Source organism: Hyla sarda, chromosome 11, assembly GCF_029499605.1.
Source record: "Hyla sarda isolate aHylSar1 chromosome 11, aHylSar1.hap1, whole genome shotgun sequence".
Classification (NCBI taxonomy): Eukaryota; Metazoa; Chordata; class Amphibia; order Anura; family Hylidae; genus Hyla; species Hyla sarda.
Window position 1 is genome coordinate 25,360,143 of NC_079199.1, and position 15,614 is coordinate 25,375,756.

General features: G+C 40.0%; 2 protein-coding genes across 4 annotated transcripts in view; one reads left to right on the forward strand and one right to left on the reverse strand.

Moving 5' to 3' along the window:
• Positions 1-5,249, forward strand: part of HAUS2 (HAUS augmin like complex subunit 2) — a 15,861-nt gene extending 10,612 nt beyond the window's left edge. Inside the window, exons 4-6 of the mRNA XM_056546490.1 lie at positions 4,306-4,438; positions 4,588-4,696; positions 4,999-5,249. Coding sequence (XP_056402465.1) covers positions 4,306-4,438; positions 4,588-4,696; positions 4,999-5,166 — 410 coding nt within the window. The 3' untranslated portion in view covers positions 5,167-5,249. The remainder of the gene's footprint in view (positions 1-4,305; positions 4,439-4,587; positions 4,697-4,998) is intronic.
• A 1,939-nt stretch (positions 5,250-7,188) lies between these two features.
• HEATR4 (HEAT repeat containing 4) overlaps positions 7,189-15,614 on the reverse strand; it is a 58,878-nt gene continuing 50,452 nt past the window's right edge. For all 3 annotated transcript variants that reach the window (XM_056546474.1, XM_056546473.1, XM_056546475.1), the window contains 3 exons: positions 14,130-14,301; positions 10,961-11,022; positions 7,189-8,031 (listed from right to left, as the gene is read on the reverse strand). In XM_056546474.1, the coding sequence (XP_056402449.1) occupies positions 7,906-8,031; positions 10,961-11,022; positions 14,130-14,301 (360 nt within the window). In that variant the 3' untranslated portion in view covers positions 7,189-7,905. The remainder of the gene's footprint in view (positions 8,032-10,960; positions 11,023-14,129; positions 14,302-15,614) is intronic.

A 15,614-nucleotide genomic window follows, 5' to 3' on the forward strand; every position in this document is an offset into this window, starting at 1 on the left:
TCAGAATGAAATAGCGATACCTATACAAGCCAGCAGAATGAAATAGCGATACCTATACAAGATATCAGAATGAAATAGCGATACCTATACAAGCCAGCAGAATGAAATAGCGATACCTATACAAGATATCAGAATGAAATAGCGATACCTATACAAGCCAGCAGAATGAAATAGCGATACCTATACAAGCTATCAGAATGAAATAGCGATACCTATACAAGCTATCAGAATGAAATAGCGATACCTATACAAGCTATCAGAATGAAATAGCGATACCTATACAAGATATCAGAATGAAATAGCGATACCTATACAAGATCTCAGAATGAAATAGCGATACCTATACAAGAGATCAGAATGAAATAGCGATACCTATACAAGCCAGCAGAATGAAATAGCGATACCTATACAAGATCTCAGAATGAAATAGCGATACCTATACAAGATATCAGAATGAAATAGCGATACCTATACAAGATATCAGAATGAAATAGCGATACCTATACAAGCCAGCAGAATGAAATAGCGATACCTATACAAGCTATCAGAATGAAATAGCGATACCTATACAAGCCAGCAGAATGAAATAGCGATACCTATACAAGCCAGCAGAATGAAATAGCGATACCTATACAAGCTATCAGAATGAAATAGCGATACCTATACAAGCCAGCAGAATGAAATAGCGATACCTATACAAGCCAGCAGAATGAAATAGCGATACCTATACAAGCTATCAGAATGAAATAGCGATACCTATACAAGCTATCAGAATGAAATAGCGATACCTATACAAGATATCAGAATGAAATAGCGATACCTATACAAGATATCAGAATGAAATAGCGATACCTATACAAGATATCAGAATGAAATAGCGATACCTATACAAGATATCAGAATGAAATAGCGATACCTATACAAGCCAGCAGAATGAAATAGCGATACCTATACAAGCCAGCAGAATGAAATAGCGATACCTATACAAGATATCAGAATGAAATAGCGATACCTATACAAGATATCAGAATGAAATAGCGATACCTATACAAGATATCAGAATGAAATAGCGATACCTATACAAGATATCAGAATGAAATAGCGATACCTATACAAGCCAGCAGAATGAAATAGCGATACCTATACAAGATATCAGAATGAAATAGCGATACCTATACAAGATATCAGAATGAAATAGCGATACCTATACAAGCCAGCAGAATGAAATAGCGATACCTATACAAGAGATCAGAATGAAATAGCGATACCTATACAAGATATCAGAATGAAATAGCGATACCTATACAAGCTATCAGAATGAAATAGCGATACCTATACAAGATATCAGAATGAAATAGCGATACCTATACAAGATATCAGAATGAAATAGCGATACCTATACAAGATATCAGAATGAAATAGCGATACCTATACAAGCCAGCAGAATGAAATAGCGATACCTATACAAGATATCAGAATGAAATAGCGATACCTATACAAGAGATCAGAATGAAATAGCGATACCTATACAAGCTATCAGAATGAAATAGCGATACCTATACAAGATATCAGAATGAAATAGCGATACCTATACAAGAGATCAGAATGAAATAGCGATACCTATACAAGATATCAGAATGAAATAGCGATACCTATACAAGATATCAGAATGAAATAGCGATACCTATACAAGAGATCAGAATGAAATAGCGATACCTATACAAGAGATCAGAATGAAATAGCGATACCTATACAAGCTATCAGAATGAAATAGCGATACCTATACAAGCTATCAGAATGAAATAGCGATACCTATACAAGATATCAGAATGAAATAGTGATACCTATACAAGCTATCAGAATGAAATAGCGATACCTATACAAGATATCAGAATGAAATAGCGATACCTATACAAGATCTCAGAATGAAATAGTGATACCTATACAAGATATCAGAATGAAATAGCGATACCTATACAAGATCTCAGAATGAAATAGTGATACCTATACAAGAGATCAGAATGAAATAGCGATACCTATACAAGCTATCAGAATGAAATAGCGATACCTATACAAGCTATCAGAATGAAATAGCGATACCTATACAAGATATCAGAATGAAAGTGATACCTATACAAGCTATCAGAATGAAATAGCGATACCTATACAAGATATCAGAATGAAATAGCGATACCTATACAAGATCTCAGAATGAAATAGTGATACCTATACAAGAGATCAGAATGAAATAGCGATACCTATACAAGATATCAGAATGAAATAGCGATACCTATACAAGCCAGCAGAATGAAATAGCGATACCTATACAAGATCTCAGAATGAAATAGTGATACCTATACAAGATATCAGAATGAAATAGCGATACCTATACAAGATATCAGAATGAAATAGCGATACCTATACAAGCCAGCAGAATGAAATAGCGATACCTATACAAGAGATCAGAATGAAATAGCGATACCTATACAAGAGATCAGAATGAAATAGCGATACCTATACAAGATATCAGAATGAAATAGCGATACGTATACAAGCCAGCAGAATGAAATAGCGATACCTATACAAGCTATCAGAATGAAATAGCTATACCTATACAAGCCAGCAGAATGAAATAGCGATACCTATACAATATATCAGAATGAAATAGCGATACCTATACAAGCTATCAGAATGAAATAGCGATACCTATACAAGCCAGCAGAATGAAATAGTGATACCTATACAAGAGATCAGAATGAAATAGCGATACCTATACAAGAGATCAGAATGAAATAGCGATACCTATACAAGAGATCAGAATGAAATAGCGATACCTATACAAGAGATCAGAATGAAATAGCGATACCTATACAAGCTATCAGAATGAAATAGCGATACCTATACAAGCTATCAGAATGAAATAGCGATACCTATACAAGATATCAGAATGAAATAGCGATACCTATACAAGCCAGCAGAATGAAATAGCGATACCTATACAAGCCAGCAGAATGAAATAGCGATACCTATTTGAGCCAGAAGAAGGCCATTAGGCCACACTCTTGGCCTTTGGATTTGTTTAAAGGGGTACTCCAGTGGAAATGTATTTATTTTTTAATCAACTGATGCCAAAAAGTTAAACAAATTTGTAAATTACTTCTATTAACAAATCTTAATCCTTCCTGTACTTATTAGCAGCTGTATACTACAGAGGAAGTTTATTTTTCTTTTGGGATTTCTTTTCTGTCACAATCACGTTTCTCTCTGCTGACACCTCTGTCCATTTTAGGAACTGTCCAGAGCAGCATATGTTTGCAATGGGGATTTTCTGATGCTCTGGACAGTTCCTGACATGGACAGAGGTGTCAGAGAGCACTGTGGTCAGACAGAAAGGAAATTCAAAAAGAAAAGAACTTCCTCTGTAGTATACAGCCAGTAATAAATGCTGGAAGGATTAATATTTTTTTTAATAGAAGTAATTTACAAGTTTTTTTTTTGACATTCTGACATCAGTTTTATTAAAAAATAAAAAAATAAAAATAATAATTCCACTTTAACACCTTTTACGACACATGGCGTGCATGTACATTCTGGTCACGCTCTGGTTGCATGAAGCGTGCTGAACTCGCAAAGACTCAACGGTGATGCCCCAAATTAGCAATTATGCGGATGTCCAGCATTAACCTTTTAGATGCCATGATCAAAGCCGATCTTCACTCTTTGTACAGCCTTTTAAGGCATAGCTTTAATCGGTAAAAGCCGTTTAACAATTGCTTTTAATAGTCCCCTATAAGAACTTAAAACTGTGTATAAAAAAAGATGTAATAAAAAAAAAAATGAAAATTGTTCCCATTTCCAAATAAAATAATGTAACCAAATCATTACTTTTTGCATTTTTGATACTCCGGTGCGCTGCAGCCGCTTTCTTCATCCTGCAAATATTTGGATCCAGGACCGGGGTCCCTGAGACTGCCTGCACCCACAGATTCACCTGCTTCAGTCTTCTTTTTTTTATTTTTATATATATATATATATATGTGTGTGTGTGTGTATATATATATATATATATATATATAAACAAGAACTAAAAAATAAAAAGCTATTTTAGGCACGCTTTTTTTATTTTTATTTATTTTTTAAGTAGTAAAATAAAAGCTATATAATTTGGGTATTGTTGTAATCCTATGGATCTTTTGGGCTGTTTTGTATACCATCTGCCCTGCTCTGTAATGTATCAGAATATTAGAGAAGGTCATACTTTATGTTCAGATGTTGGATCGATTTACATATCTTTCAAAATTGCAGATCAGAAATATGAGGCCCTGCAAGCAATAAACAGCCACCTGGAGGCGGTACTGAGAGAGAAGCGCAGTCTCCGGCAGAGACTGATTAAACCATTGTGCCAGGAAAATTTACCTATAGAGGCTTCTTACCACAGGTAAGTTCTTTGTCTTGATACATAAGCTAAGGCTCAGGATAGATGACCAGTGTTATGGGATTGTGCTGCTGTGCATTAGAAAAAATGCATTTATCCTACTAAGGTATAAAAAACAAAAAAAATGTTCTGCCACCCTTCTTTCTTCCCAGGTTTGTCTCTGAACTCTTACCACTTGCTGTTCATTTCATTGAGAAGCTGGAAATCTACATCCAAAACATCTGTGCGATACCCCAGATACCAGAACGTGCAAAAAGTATGGTGAGTACAAGGTTGTATTGTCCTATAATGGAGCCTAGTGATCCTGGGGTCCCAGTAATAAGACATTTTGTTTCTGTTAGCTCATATACTGTACATTGTAGGAGCAGGACACCTATTCAGTCGCCCTTCATGGAACCTTCTCCTCGATTATGCTGAGAGGAGGATAGGAGTGGAGGGTCCGGGACCTTTATTCTAGACACTAGTGCGGTTCCCAGCATTCAGGCACATCTCCTATCCTGTGTATGGGTGGTGGACGTTCATTGTGGGACAACTCCTTTAACATGCCGCTTGTCTGTTTTTAGGATGACGCTTTAGTCAGAATGGAGGCTCTCGAGGCAGATCTAGAGCAGATGACTGAGCAGATCTTGACGTGGCGAGAAAAACAAAATAAACTTCTCCAGGTCAACCCAGAAGAAAGTTCCAGCAGTATCAAAGAATCCACTTCTTACCTGTCCATTGAAAACCGCTAGTACTCGAGCAGTTTGTCCGCGATGTTGCATCCCTCTGGCAGTAGCTTAAAGGGGTATTCCAGGAAAATACTTTATTTTTTTTTTTTATATATATATATATATATTATATATCAACTGGCTCCAGAAAGTTAAACAGATTTGTAAATGACTTCTATTAAAAAAATCTTAATCCTTTCAGTACTTATGAGCTGCTGAAGTTGAGTTGTTCTTTTCTGTCTAAGTTCTCTCTGATGACACGTGTCTCGGGAACTGTCCAGTGTAGAAGCAAATCCCCATAGCAAACCTCTTCTACTCTGTGCAGTTCCCGAGACAGACAGAGATGTCAGCAGAGAGCACTGTTACCAGACAGAAAACAACAACTCAACTTCAGCAGCTGATAATTATTGAAAGGATTAAGATTTTTTAATAGAAGTAATTTCCAAATCTGTTTAACTTTCTGGAGCCAGTTGATATATAAAAAAAAATAGTTTTTCCCTGGAATACCCCTTTAAGAGTTAAAAGAGATACTCCGGTCATGTAAAAGTTATCCCCTATACCAGCGTTTTCCAATCAGGGTGCCTCCAGGTGTTGCAAAACTACAAGTCCCAGCATGCCTGGACAGCCAAAGGCTGTCCAGGCATGCTGGGAGTTGTAGTTTTGCAACATCTGGAGGCACCCTGATTGGGAAACACTGTCCTATACACAAGATAGGTGACAAGTGTCTGATTGCGGTGGGGTAACTGGTCCTGTCTCTTACCTCTGAGCGCTCTGGCCCCCACCTTACAGACAAGCTGGTCTACATAGTGACAACCCACTTTGCTTATCACCGGTCAGTGATGTTCCACCTCAGCCAGTGATTGGCTGAGCGGGCCAAGACCAGTTAGCCTTGGAAAGTGGAGGCCAGAGTTATCTGAACTAAAACATACCCCCATTCTTGAGATCATAGGTCCCAGCAGTCGGACCCCCTGCGATCTGATCCTTATCTGCTATCCTGTGGATAAGGGATAAGTTATACATAACTAGAGTATTCCCTTAAAGGGATACTCCAGTGGAAAACATTTTTTTTTAAATCAACTGGTGCCAGAAAGTTAAACAGATTTGTAAATGACTTCTATAAAAAAAAATTACCCTTCCAGTACTTATTAGCAGCTGCATGCTACAGAGGAAGTTCTTTTCTTTTTGATTTTTTTTTTGTCTTGTCCACAGTGCTCTCTGCTGACACCTAATGCCAGTATCAGGAACTATGCAAAGCAGAAGAAAATCCCCATAGCAAACCTATACTGCTCTGGACATTTCCTGACACGGACAGAGGTGTCAGCAGAGAGCACTGTGGTCAAGACAAAAAAAGAAGAAATTCAAAAAGAATAGAATTTCCTCTGTTAAGTGTAGGATAAACTGGTAAATGTTATCATGTCTAACATTAAAGGGGTACTTCGGTGGAAAACACTTTTTTTTAAAATGAACTGGTGCCAGAAAGTTAAACAGATTTGTCAATTACTTCTATTTAACTCTTAATCCTTTCAGTACTTATTAGCAGCTGTGATATGTCCCTAGGACATGTCAAAAGGTTTTTTTTTTTTTTTATTTTTTTGGGAGGGGGAAATATTTAATTTACTTTTTTTATGTTCATATTTTGTATATTAATTTTGAATATTAAATAACTGAACTTTGCATATACACTGTAGTGAGAAGCATAACTGGATTTTCGGAAATGTACCCCCCCCCCCCCTTTCTCCAGCATATCAGTCACCTGGGCATACAATGAAGGTTTCTATTCAATGGCTACCATCAGAATTCTTAAACCATCAAGAATTGATGTACGAGGTGTATTAGAAAATGTCAGTATACAAACATCAGCTTTACATGAAAGTAGGAAAAAACACATTTGTAGGTGGTCACTATAAACTTCAGTGAGCTGCTGCTGTTCAGGCTCTTGGAATTTTAACATTCAGAGGGGTTTTCTAGTTCCAGTGTGCTTCCAGCTGTTGCAAAACTACAACTCCCAGCATGCCCGGACAGCCGTTGGCTGTCCGGGCATGCTGGGAGTTGTAGTTTTGCAACAGCTGGAGGCACACTGGTTGGGAAACACTGCTCTATACACTGTGCTGGGAGTTGTAGTTTTACAACAGCTGGAGGCACCCTGGTTGGGAAACACTGCTCTATACACTGTGCTGGAAGCTGTAGTTTTGCAACAGCTGGAGGTACCCTGGTTGGGAAACACTGCTCTATACACTGTGCTGGGTGTTGTAGTTTTGCAACAGCTGGAGGCATCCTGGTTGGGAAACACTGCTCTATACACTGTGCTGGGAGTTGTAGTTTTGCAACAGCTGGAGGTACCCTGGTTGGGAAACACTGCTCTATACACTGTGCTGGGAGTTGTAGTTTTGCAACAGCTGGAGGCACCCTGGTTGGGAAACGCTGCTCTATACACTGTGCTGGGAGTTGTAGTTTTGCAACAGCTGGAGGCACCCTGGTTGGGAAACACTGCTCTATACACTGTGCTGGGTGTTGTAGTTTTGCAACAGCTGGAGGCATCCTGGTTGGGAAACACTGCTCTATACACTGTGCTGGGAGTTGTAGTTTTGCAACAGCTGGAGGTACCCTGGTTGGGAAACACTGCTCTATACACTGTGCTGGGAGTTGTAGTTTTGCAACAGCTGGAGGCACCCTGGTTGGGGAAACACTGCTCTATACACTGTGCTGGGAGTTGTAGTTTTATCAATTTTTATTTTAGAAAGTGATTTTACACTTGGCCTAATTCTAGTTACAATGAGACCTATCTGTGCTCGGTCTTGTTCCTGCTGTAGTAAATGACAGCTCAGAGGCGACATGTAAAGGGTTTACAGTCCGTGGAGATGATGGCCTCGATTCGCTCTCCATTAGTACCTGGAAGACAATCACAGCATTGTCCTTCATTTATAATCACATATATAGTGCAATACAAAGAATTCACTTCAGGTGCTCTGTGGGGGTCACACTGGTATCACTAAAGGGTAGAGAGCATAGCAATGTGTTATCTGTCTCCTCAGTCCAGGGTGCATGACCCCTCTGGTAAAGGAGTAAGATAAAAGGCACCTTAAGAAGAATATGTAAGTATTAAAGGGGTGCTCCAGTGGAAAACTTTTTAATTAAAAAAAAACATTTTAATCAACTGGTGCCAGAAAGTTAAACAGATTTGTAAATTACTTCTATTAAAAAATCTTAATCCTTCCAGAACTTATTAGCTGCTGAATACTACAGAGTAAATTCTTTTCTTTTTGGAACACAGAGCTCTCTGCTGACATCACGAGCACAGAGCTCTCTGCTGACATCACTGTCCATTTTGGGAACTGTCCAGAGCAGCATATGTTTGCTATGGGGATTTTCTCCTGCTCTGGACAGTTCCTAAAATGGACAGAGATGTCAGCAGAGAGCACTGTGGTCATGATGTCAGCAGAGAGCTCTGTGTTCCAAAAAGGAAAATAATTTCCTCTGTAGTATTCAGCAGCTAATAAGTACTGGAAGGATTAAGATTTTTTTTAATAGAAGTAATTTACAAATCTGTTTAACTTTCTGGCACCAGTTGATTTAAAAAAAATAAAAGTTTTCCGCCGGAGTACCCCTTTAAGGACATTTCTTTTATCAATTACAAAGAGATTTAGCGAAACTAGTGAAAGTGGAGAAATTGCCCATAGCACAGGCCCGCTGAAGCCCAGTTTTTTAAAGTTAACGGAGATCTGCAGCGGTATATAACCTATCTGCAGGATAGAGGATAAGTGATTGCGGGGGGTCCCAGTGGTCAGACCCCCCCCCCCCCCCCAACGATCAAACACTGATCTTCGCATCTTCCCCATGCAGGAGGCATGTCGTGCATCCCCGCCTCTCCCATAGAGCTGAATGGAGGGGGCATGTCTGTCAACCACAGTGAGGTCAATGACACATCCTACAGATAGGGGATACGTTATATACCACTGCAGATCTCCCTTAAAGCAACAACTACTCCATTTACTCTTGCACTAGTTTATAGAGATGAGCAAACTTCCAGTAATTCGATTCGTCACAAACTTCTCGGCTCAACGGTTGCTGACTTTTTTTGTCTGCATAAATTAGTTCAGCTTTCAGGTGCTCCGGTGGGCTGGAAAAGGTGGATACAGTCCTATGAAAGAGTCTCCAGCCCACCGGAGCACCTGAAAGCTGAACTAATTTACGCAGGATAAGTCATCAACTGCCGAGCTGAGAAGTTCGTGACTAATTGAATTACTGGAAGTTCGCTCATCCCTACTAATTAACCTAAAAAAAATGTTTACATGTCACAGAGACCTGTCAAATGTTTTGATTGGTTGGGGTCTCAGTGCTTCAACCCCCACTGATCAGGAGAATGAGTGCAGAGAAGCATGCGGTAGTACGCTTTACCCCCCACCCCCACAGCTTGCATCGATTTTTGGACCAAATTCCAGGACTGGAATCACTCTGATCTGGGGAGTGAAGCATGCTTATCCCCACTTGTTCTCTTGTTCTGGTGGGGTTCTCAGTACTGAGACCCCCCCCCCCCCCCCCCCAACCAATAAAAACTTTTTACATTTCTCATTTTGTAATCACAGGTATGGTCCCATGTACCGCTTACGCAGCATATTTCACGCTGCGCAAAATCTGCTGCTGCAGCAGGAAGTGCGCTGCGTAATCCCTGATCACCATACACACAGGACTTTCTGGCGACAGCCCTGTGTGCGCAGTGAGATTTGGAGGCGAGGCTGCGTGTCGGCATGACTGTGATGTGTGGTCCCGCCTCCAAAACTCACTGAACACATAGGGATGTCGCCAGAAAGTCCTGTGTGTATGGTGATCAGGGATTACGCAGCGTATTTCCCGCTGCAGCAGCAGATTTTGCTCCCCGCATAATACACTGCGTAAGCGGTACGTGGGACTGTACCCTAAACGATGAGGGAAAATATGCACATTATAGAACACATATATGCACATAGGATGTGTGTAGTCTGTAAGCACTGAAACACTTAGATCTGTAATAAAAGTTATAGACCTAAAAGGGTATCTACACTCAGCCATAGAAGCAATAATAATGTCTGGAATAATGTATTTAAATCATAATTCATATTAATGACTTATTAATTCATGTATTTAACAAAGTTAGGCATCAACCAAATTCATGCTATGGGTCCAATAGGCAAATGTTATGACTGTTATATGAGTATCAGTACAAATCATACATATCAGATGAGCGAACTTACAGTAAATTCGATTCGTCACGAACTTCTCGGCTCGGCAGTTGATGACTTTTCCTGCATAAATTAGTTCAGCTTTCAGGTGCTCCCGTGGGCTGGAAAAGGTGGATACAGTCCTAGGAGACTCTTTCCTAGGACTGTATCCACCTTTTCCAGCCCACCGGAGCACCGGAAAGCTGAACTAATTTATGCAGGAAAAGTCAGCAACCGCCGAGCTGAGAAGTTCGTGACGAATCGAATTTACTGTAAGTTCGCTCATCTCTAATACATATCTCTATGTGCAGTGAGGTAGGGCTCTCTCTTTTGATGTTATAGGATGTCTCCATTGACACCACTAGTTCATTAGCCATAGCATGCACATTAAAATCACATTGTGGGGGATTCATCTAAACTTGTGCAGAGGAAAAGTCTACCAGTTGTCCATAGCAACCAATAAGGTCCCTTTTTTTTTTCATTTTTGAAAAGGCCCCTGAAAAATAAAAGCGATCTGATTGGTTTCTATGGGTAACTGGTCAATGTTTCCTCCACAAGTCTTGATGAATCTTCCCCTTTTTGTTGTTTACATTACACCTAAATCTACAGATGGGATAATATACCTGCAGCTCGGAGTCTGTACTTTTGTATTCCATTCCAGACATCACGGATGGACAGCTTTGGCCTGGAATTTAAAAAAAGAATGAAGGGGTCATCTTAAAGTGCTGCTGTCATTAAAAACTATTTTTGGCATGTCGATCAGAGATGTCAAACGCTGTTGATCGCATCGGATCTCCCTGCTGAGACCTGCTGTGATCGTTGGTTATTAGCCGGGCAAGTGGGTGGCAATGCACCTGGCCGGCCGATCCGTACATAGTACATACATAGAAGTCTATGATGATAAATGTATGGCGATCTCGGACGGCCAGGGAGGGAAGCGCAATGCTGCCCGCTTCCCCAGCTTATAGCTCGCAATTGCAGTGAGTCTCGGGTGGCGACCCAGTCTGACCAACAAGCTTTGACATATCTGAAGGACGTGTCAAAAGTTTTTCTAATGCCAGTAACGCTTTAAAGGAGTACTATGCCAAAAATCACAGGAAAGAGGATAAGAAGCTGATTGCTCGGGCCCCCCGCAATCTCCAGGACGGGACCCCGACACTCAGTGAGGAACTCCATTTATTTCTATGTTGATGATGCCGGGGCTTTTTGGCACTCCCTTAGGAATGAATGGAACGCGAGTCGGCTGCAGCACACGCTCCTCACTGACTGCTGGGTCCCATCCCAGTGATTGCGGGGGGCCCCAGCAGTCGGACCTCCCTTCCCCCCACCCCCCCAATCAGCTACTTATCCCCTGTCCTGTGGATAGGGGATTAGTTGATTTTCACCGGAAATCTCCTTTAAAGGGGTATTCCAGGCCAAAACTTTTTTTTATATATCAACTGGCTCCGGAAAGTTAAACAGATTTGTAAATGACTTCTATTAAAAAAAATCTTAATCCTTCCAATAGTTATTAGCTTCTGAAGTTGAGTTGCTGTTTTCTGTCTAACTGCTTTCTGATGACTCGCGTCCCGGGAGCTGTGCAGCTCCTATGGGGATATTCTCCCATCATGCACAGCTCCCGGGACGTGACATCATCATTGAGCAGTTAGACAGAAAACTTCAGAAGCTAATAACTATTGGAAGGATTAATTTTTTTTTACAGAAGTCATTTACAAATCTGTTTAACTTTCCGGAGCCAGTTGAGATATATATATATATATATATATATATATATATATATATATATATATATACATATATATAAAAAAGGTTTTACCTGGAATACCCCTTTAAACATACTAAAAGGATAAAAAATAAATAAAGAAATGACAACTGAATATAAATCTTTATACTGTATAGGAATAAATCCTAAGGAGTGGTGTGAGTGCTCATCCAAGGAGAGCTCTGATCTGATATGTGCCTATCTCTATGTCCACAAACCATTCACTTGGACTAATAACCAAGAAAAGACGTTGGATTTTGTACGTCTTTGCTCTTGGATGCATTGTATTAATTTGTACTGGTGATGGAATTTAAAAAATGTTCCCCAAAGTGTATCTAAACTTTTATCCAACTTCTGATATTTCATAGCTACGTATGAAAAGTTGTAATCGGTGACGGTCCAGCTGCTGAGACCCCCACCAATTGCTAGAACAAAGGAATAGGAGGAGATTTATCAAAACCTGTCCAGAGGAAAAGTTGCCGAGTTGCCCATAGCAACCAATCAGATCGCTACTTTCATTTTTGACAAGGCCTCTGCAAATGGAAAGAAGCGATCTGATTGGTTGCTATGGGCAACTCAGCAACTTTCCTTTGCACAGGTTTTGATAAATCTCCCCCATAGTGCTTGGCTGAGCTGTATGAGGGAGATTTATCAAAACATTTGGAGAGGAAAAGTTGACCAGTTGCCCATAGCAACACATAGACCCAAATCGGGTTGTAAGTCTATGTTGCTTTCTTACCCGACTGCTTTTTTCCCCTGATATTTATTATTATGTCGCATCCTGTTTGTCGCACTTGGGTTTTGTAGGTTTTGGTTTCCAACTCCTCTGAGCTGTCGGGAAAAAATCCACAACAATTCAACAAATTCGGGTTGGAAACCTTTATAAATACGTGGGAAAGCTCAGAAATGTCGGGTTACGCCCCTTTTTCGGGTTTGGGAGAATCCACATCGGGTCCGTCGGGAAAAAATTTCGCATCGTGTCGCAGACTGGCGCACAATGTCTGCAACATGGCGCAGACAAAGATGCGCCAAAAAAACCAGACAAAACAAATCGGGTTTAGAATAGTAAATGAGGGCCATAGTGTTTACCAACCAGTGTTCCTCCAGCTATTGCAAAATTACAACTCCCGGCATGCCCGGACAGCAAACGGCTGTCCGGGCATGCAGGGAGTTGTAGTTTTGCAACAGCTGGAGGCACACTGGTTGGGAAACCATGCTCTCTACAGTGGTTTATAGGAGCTATTTAGGAGACCATATTCCATTGCTTAAAAAATGCCCTGAAAGGTCATTGGGGGAGATTTATCAAAACCTGTCCAGAGGAAAAGTTGCCCATAGCAACCAATCAGATCGCTTCTTTCATTTTGCAACAAGGCCTCTGCTAAATGAAAGAAGCGATTTGATTGTTTGCTATGGGCAACTTTTCCTCTGGACAGGTCTTGATAAATCTCCCCCATTGTTTTTAGCCAAGTGGTCCTTAAAGGGGTACTCCGGTGAAAATTTTTTTTTTTTTTTTTTTTTTTTATAAATCAACTGGTGCTAGAAAGTTAAACAGATTTGTAAATGACTTCTATTAAAAAATCTTAATCCTTCCAGTACTTATTAGCTGCTGAATACTACAGCGGAAATTCTTTTCTTTTTGGAACACAGTGCTCTCTGCTGACATCATGAGCACAGTGCTCTCTGCTGACATCTCTGTCCATTTTTAGGAACTGTCCAGAACAGCATATGTTTGCTATGGGGATTTCCTTTTAGTCTGGACAGTTCCTAAAAATGGACAGAGATGTCAGCAGAGAGCACTGTGCTCATGATGTCAGCAGACAGCTCTGTGTTTGAAACGGAAAAGAATTTCCACTGTAGTATTCAGCAGCTAATAAGTACAGTAAGGATTAAGATTTTTTTAATAGAAGTAATTTACAAATCTGTTTAATTTTCTGGCACCAGTTGATTTAAAAAATAAATAAAAAATAAAGGTTTTCACCGGAGTACTCCTTTAACCCACTTATTCTATAGTGAAAAAGCTGTGTATGTACCTGACGTTTCCTTGCCCACATTATCCCAGAAAATCTCTTGTTCTCGTGTCTTGTTCTTGCAGTTAGGGGTCTTAAGCAATATTTGTTCCAGCTTTGTTTCTCCTAAAGACAGATCCTCACCCATCTTCAGTACTTTGGGGAACAACACTTCCTTCTGACACAGTTTTGATAACTATGAAACCATAAAAATGTATAAATAATATTAAAGTAATATTTGTTACCAGCAAGACCTTTTATCTACAATATTATCAACTCTACTGGATTATAAGTATATGCAAGAAAACAATTCTAAAATTATTCAGAAAGGTTGTATGATTCAAATATAATTCCTGCTTTCTTCCAGATATAATGCCACTCTTCACCAGAGGCTGAGTTTGGTATTGCAGTTCAGCCTCAGCTGCAAAGGGCTGAGCTGCAATACCACAGCAGCCATAAAAAAAAAAAATATATATAATATATATATATATATATATATATATATATATATATATATATATGTATATAATATAATATATATCTCAACAGTGGTCTTTGGTCGGACCCCCCACCCCTCGATCTCCAGAATGGGGCCAATGTCTTACTGCAGTGTTCCGGCCCCCATCTTCAGAGATAAACTGGTTTCGGCAGTGAAGGTCCACTTACGCAATCACTGTCACTGCCAAAACTAGTTTGTCTCGTAAGGTGGGGGCTGAAGCACTTAGTGGTAAAAGATGGGCCCCATTCTGGAGATTTCCCACCCCAACCCCCCCATGATCAGACACTTATCTATTTGTGGATAGGGAATATGTCTTTCATAACTGGAGTACCCCTTTAAATGGGCACTGTGAGAAACATTTTATGTGTTGTACATCTTGGCAAAACATTAAAGAGTTCCTGTCATGATCTTGTTAAATTTTATAATCCTCCCAGTTCACTGCGCTCATCATGATAAAACACCCCCGGCCTTTATTTTTATTATTTTTTAGTTTTCTACCTTGATATTGCTCTGTATTTTCTGCTCAGTCTCAGTCAGATTCACAGACTGGGAAGGGGCGTTCCCCAGCAGGCTGTGACATAATCTGCAGCCATACAGGGGAGAACTTCCTCCCTCACTCTGCTACACACAGCCCAGAGCAGTTCAGTGTGTGAGATGAGCTATGATTGGATAAGGCTGCACACACACACCTCAGCATTTCCTGAATTTGGACTTCTACCAGGCCAGCAGGAGTCCAAAGTCTGTGCAAAAGATGGGGGGAAATGTGCTCTGGACAAATAGGGAGACATCTAGTGGCAGCTTTTTTAAGCACAAAACAGAAAACATAATAAAAAATAAAAAAAGTACGTTAGAAAGATTTTTTATTTACCATAAGGAGTGCAATAGCAAAGTTTTAATGAGAGTGCCCATTTAACCTTTGTGTGGGTCATTCAACCAACAGAAATCTGCAGCAGATCCCATATGTGTGAATACACCCTAAGGGTACATTCAGACGAGCGGATTTTCGGAGC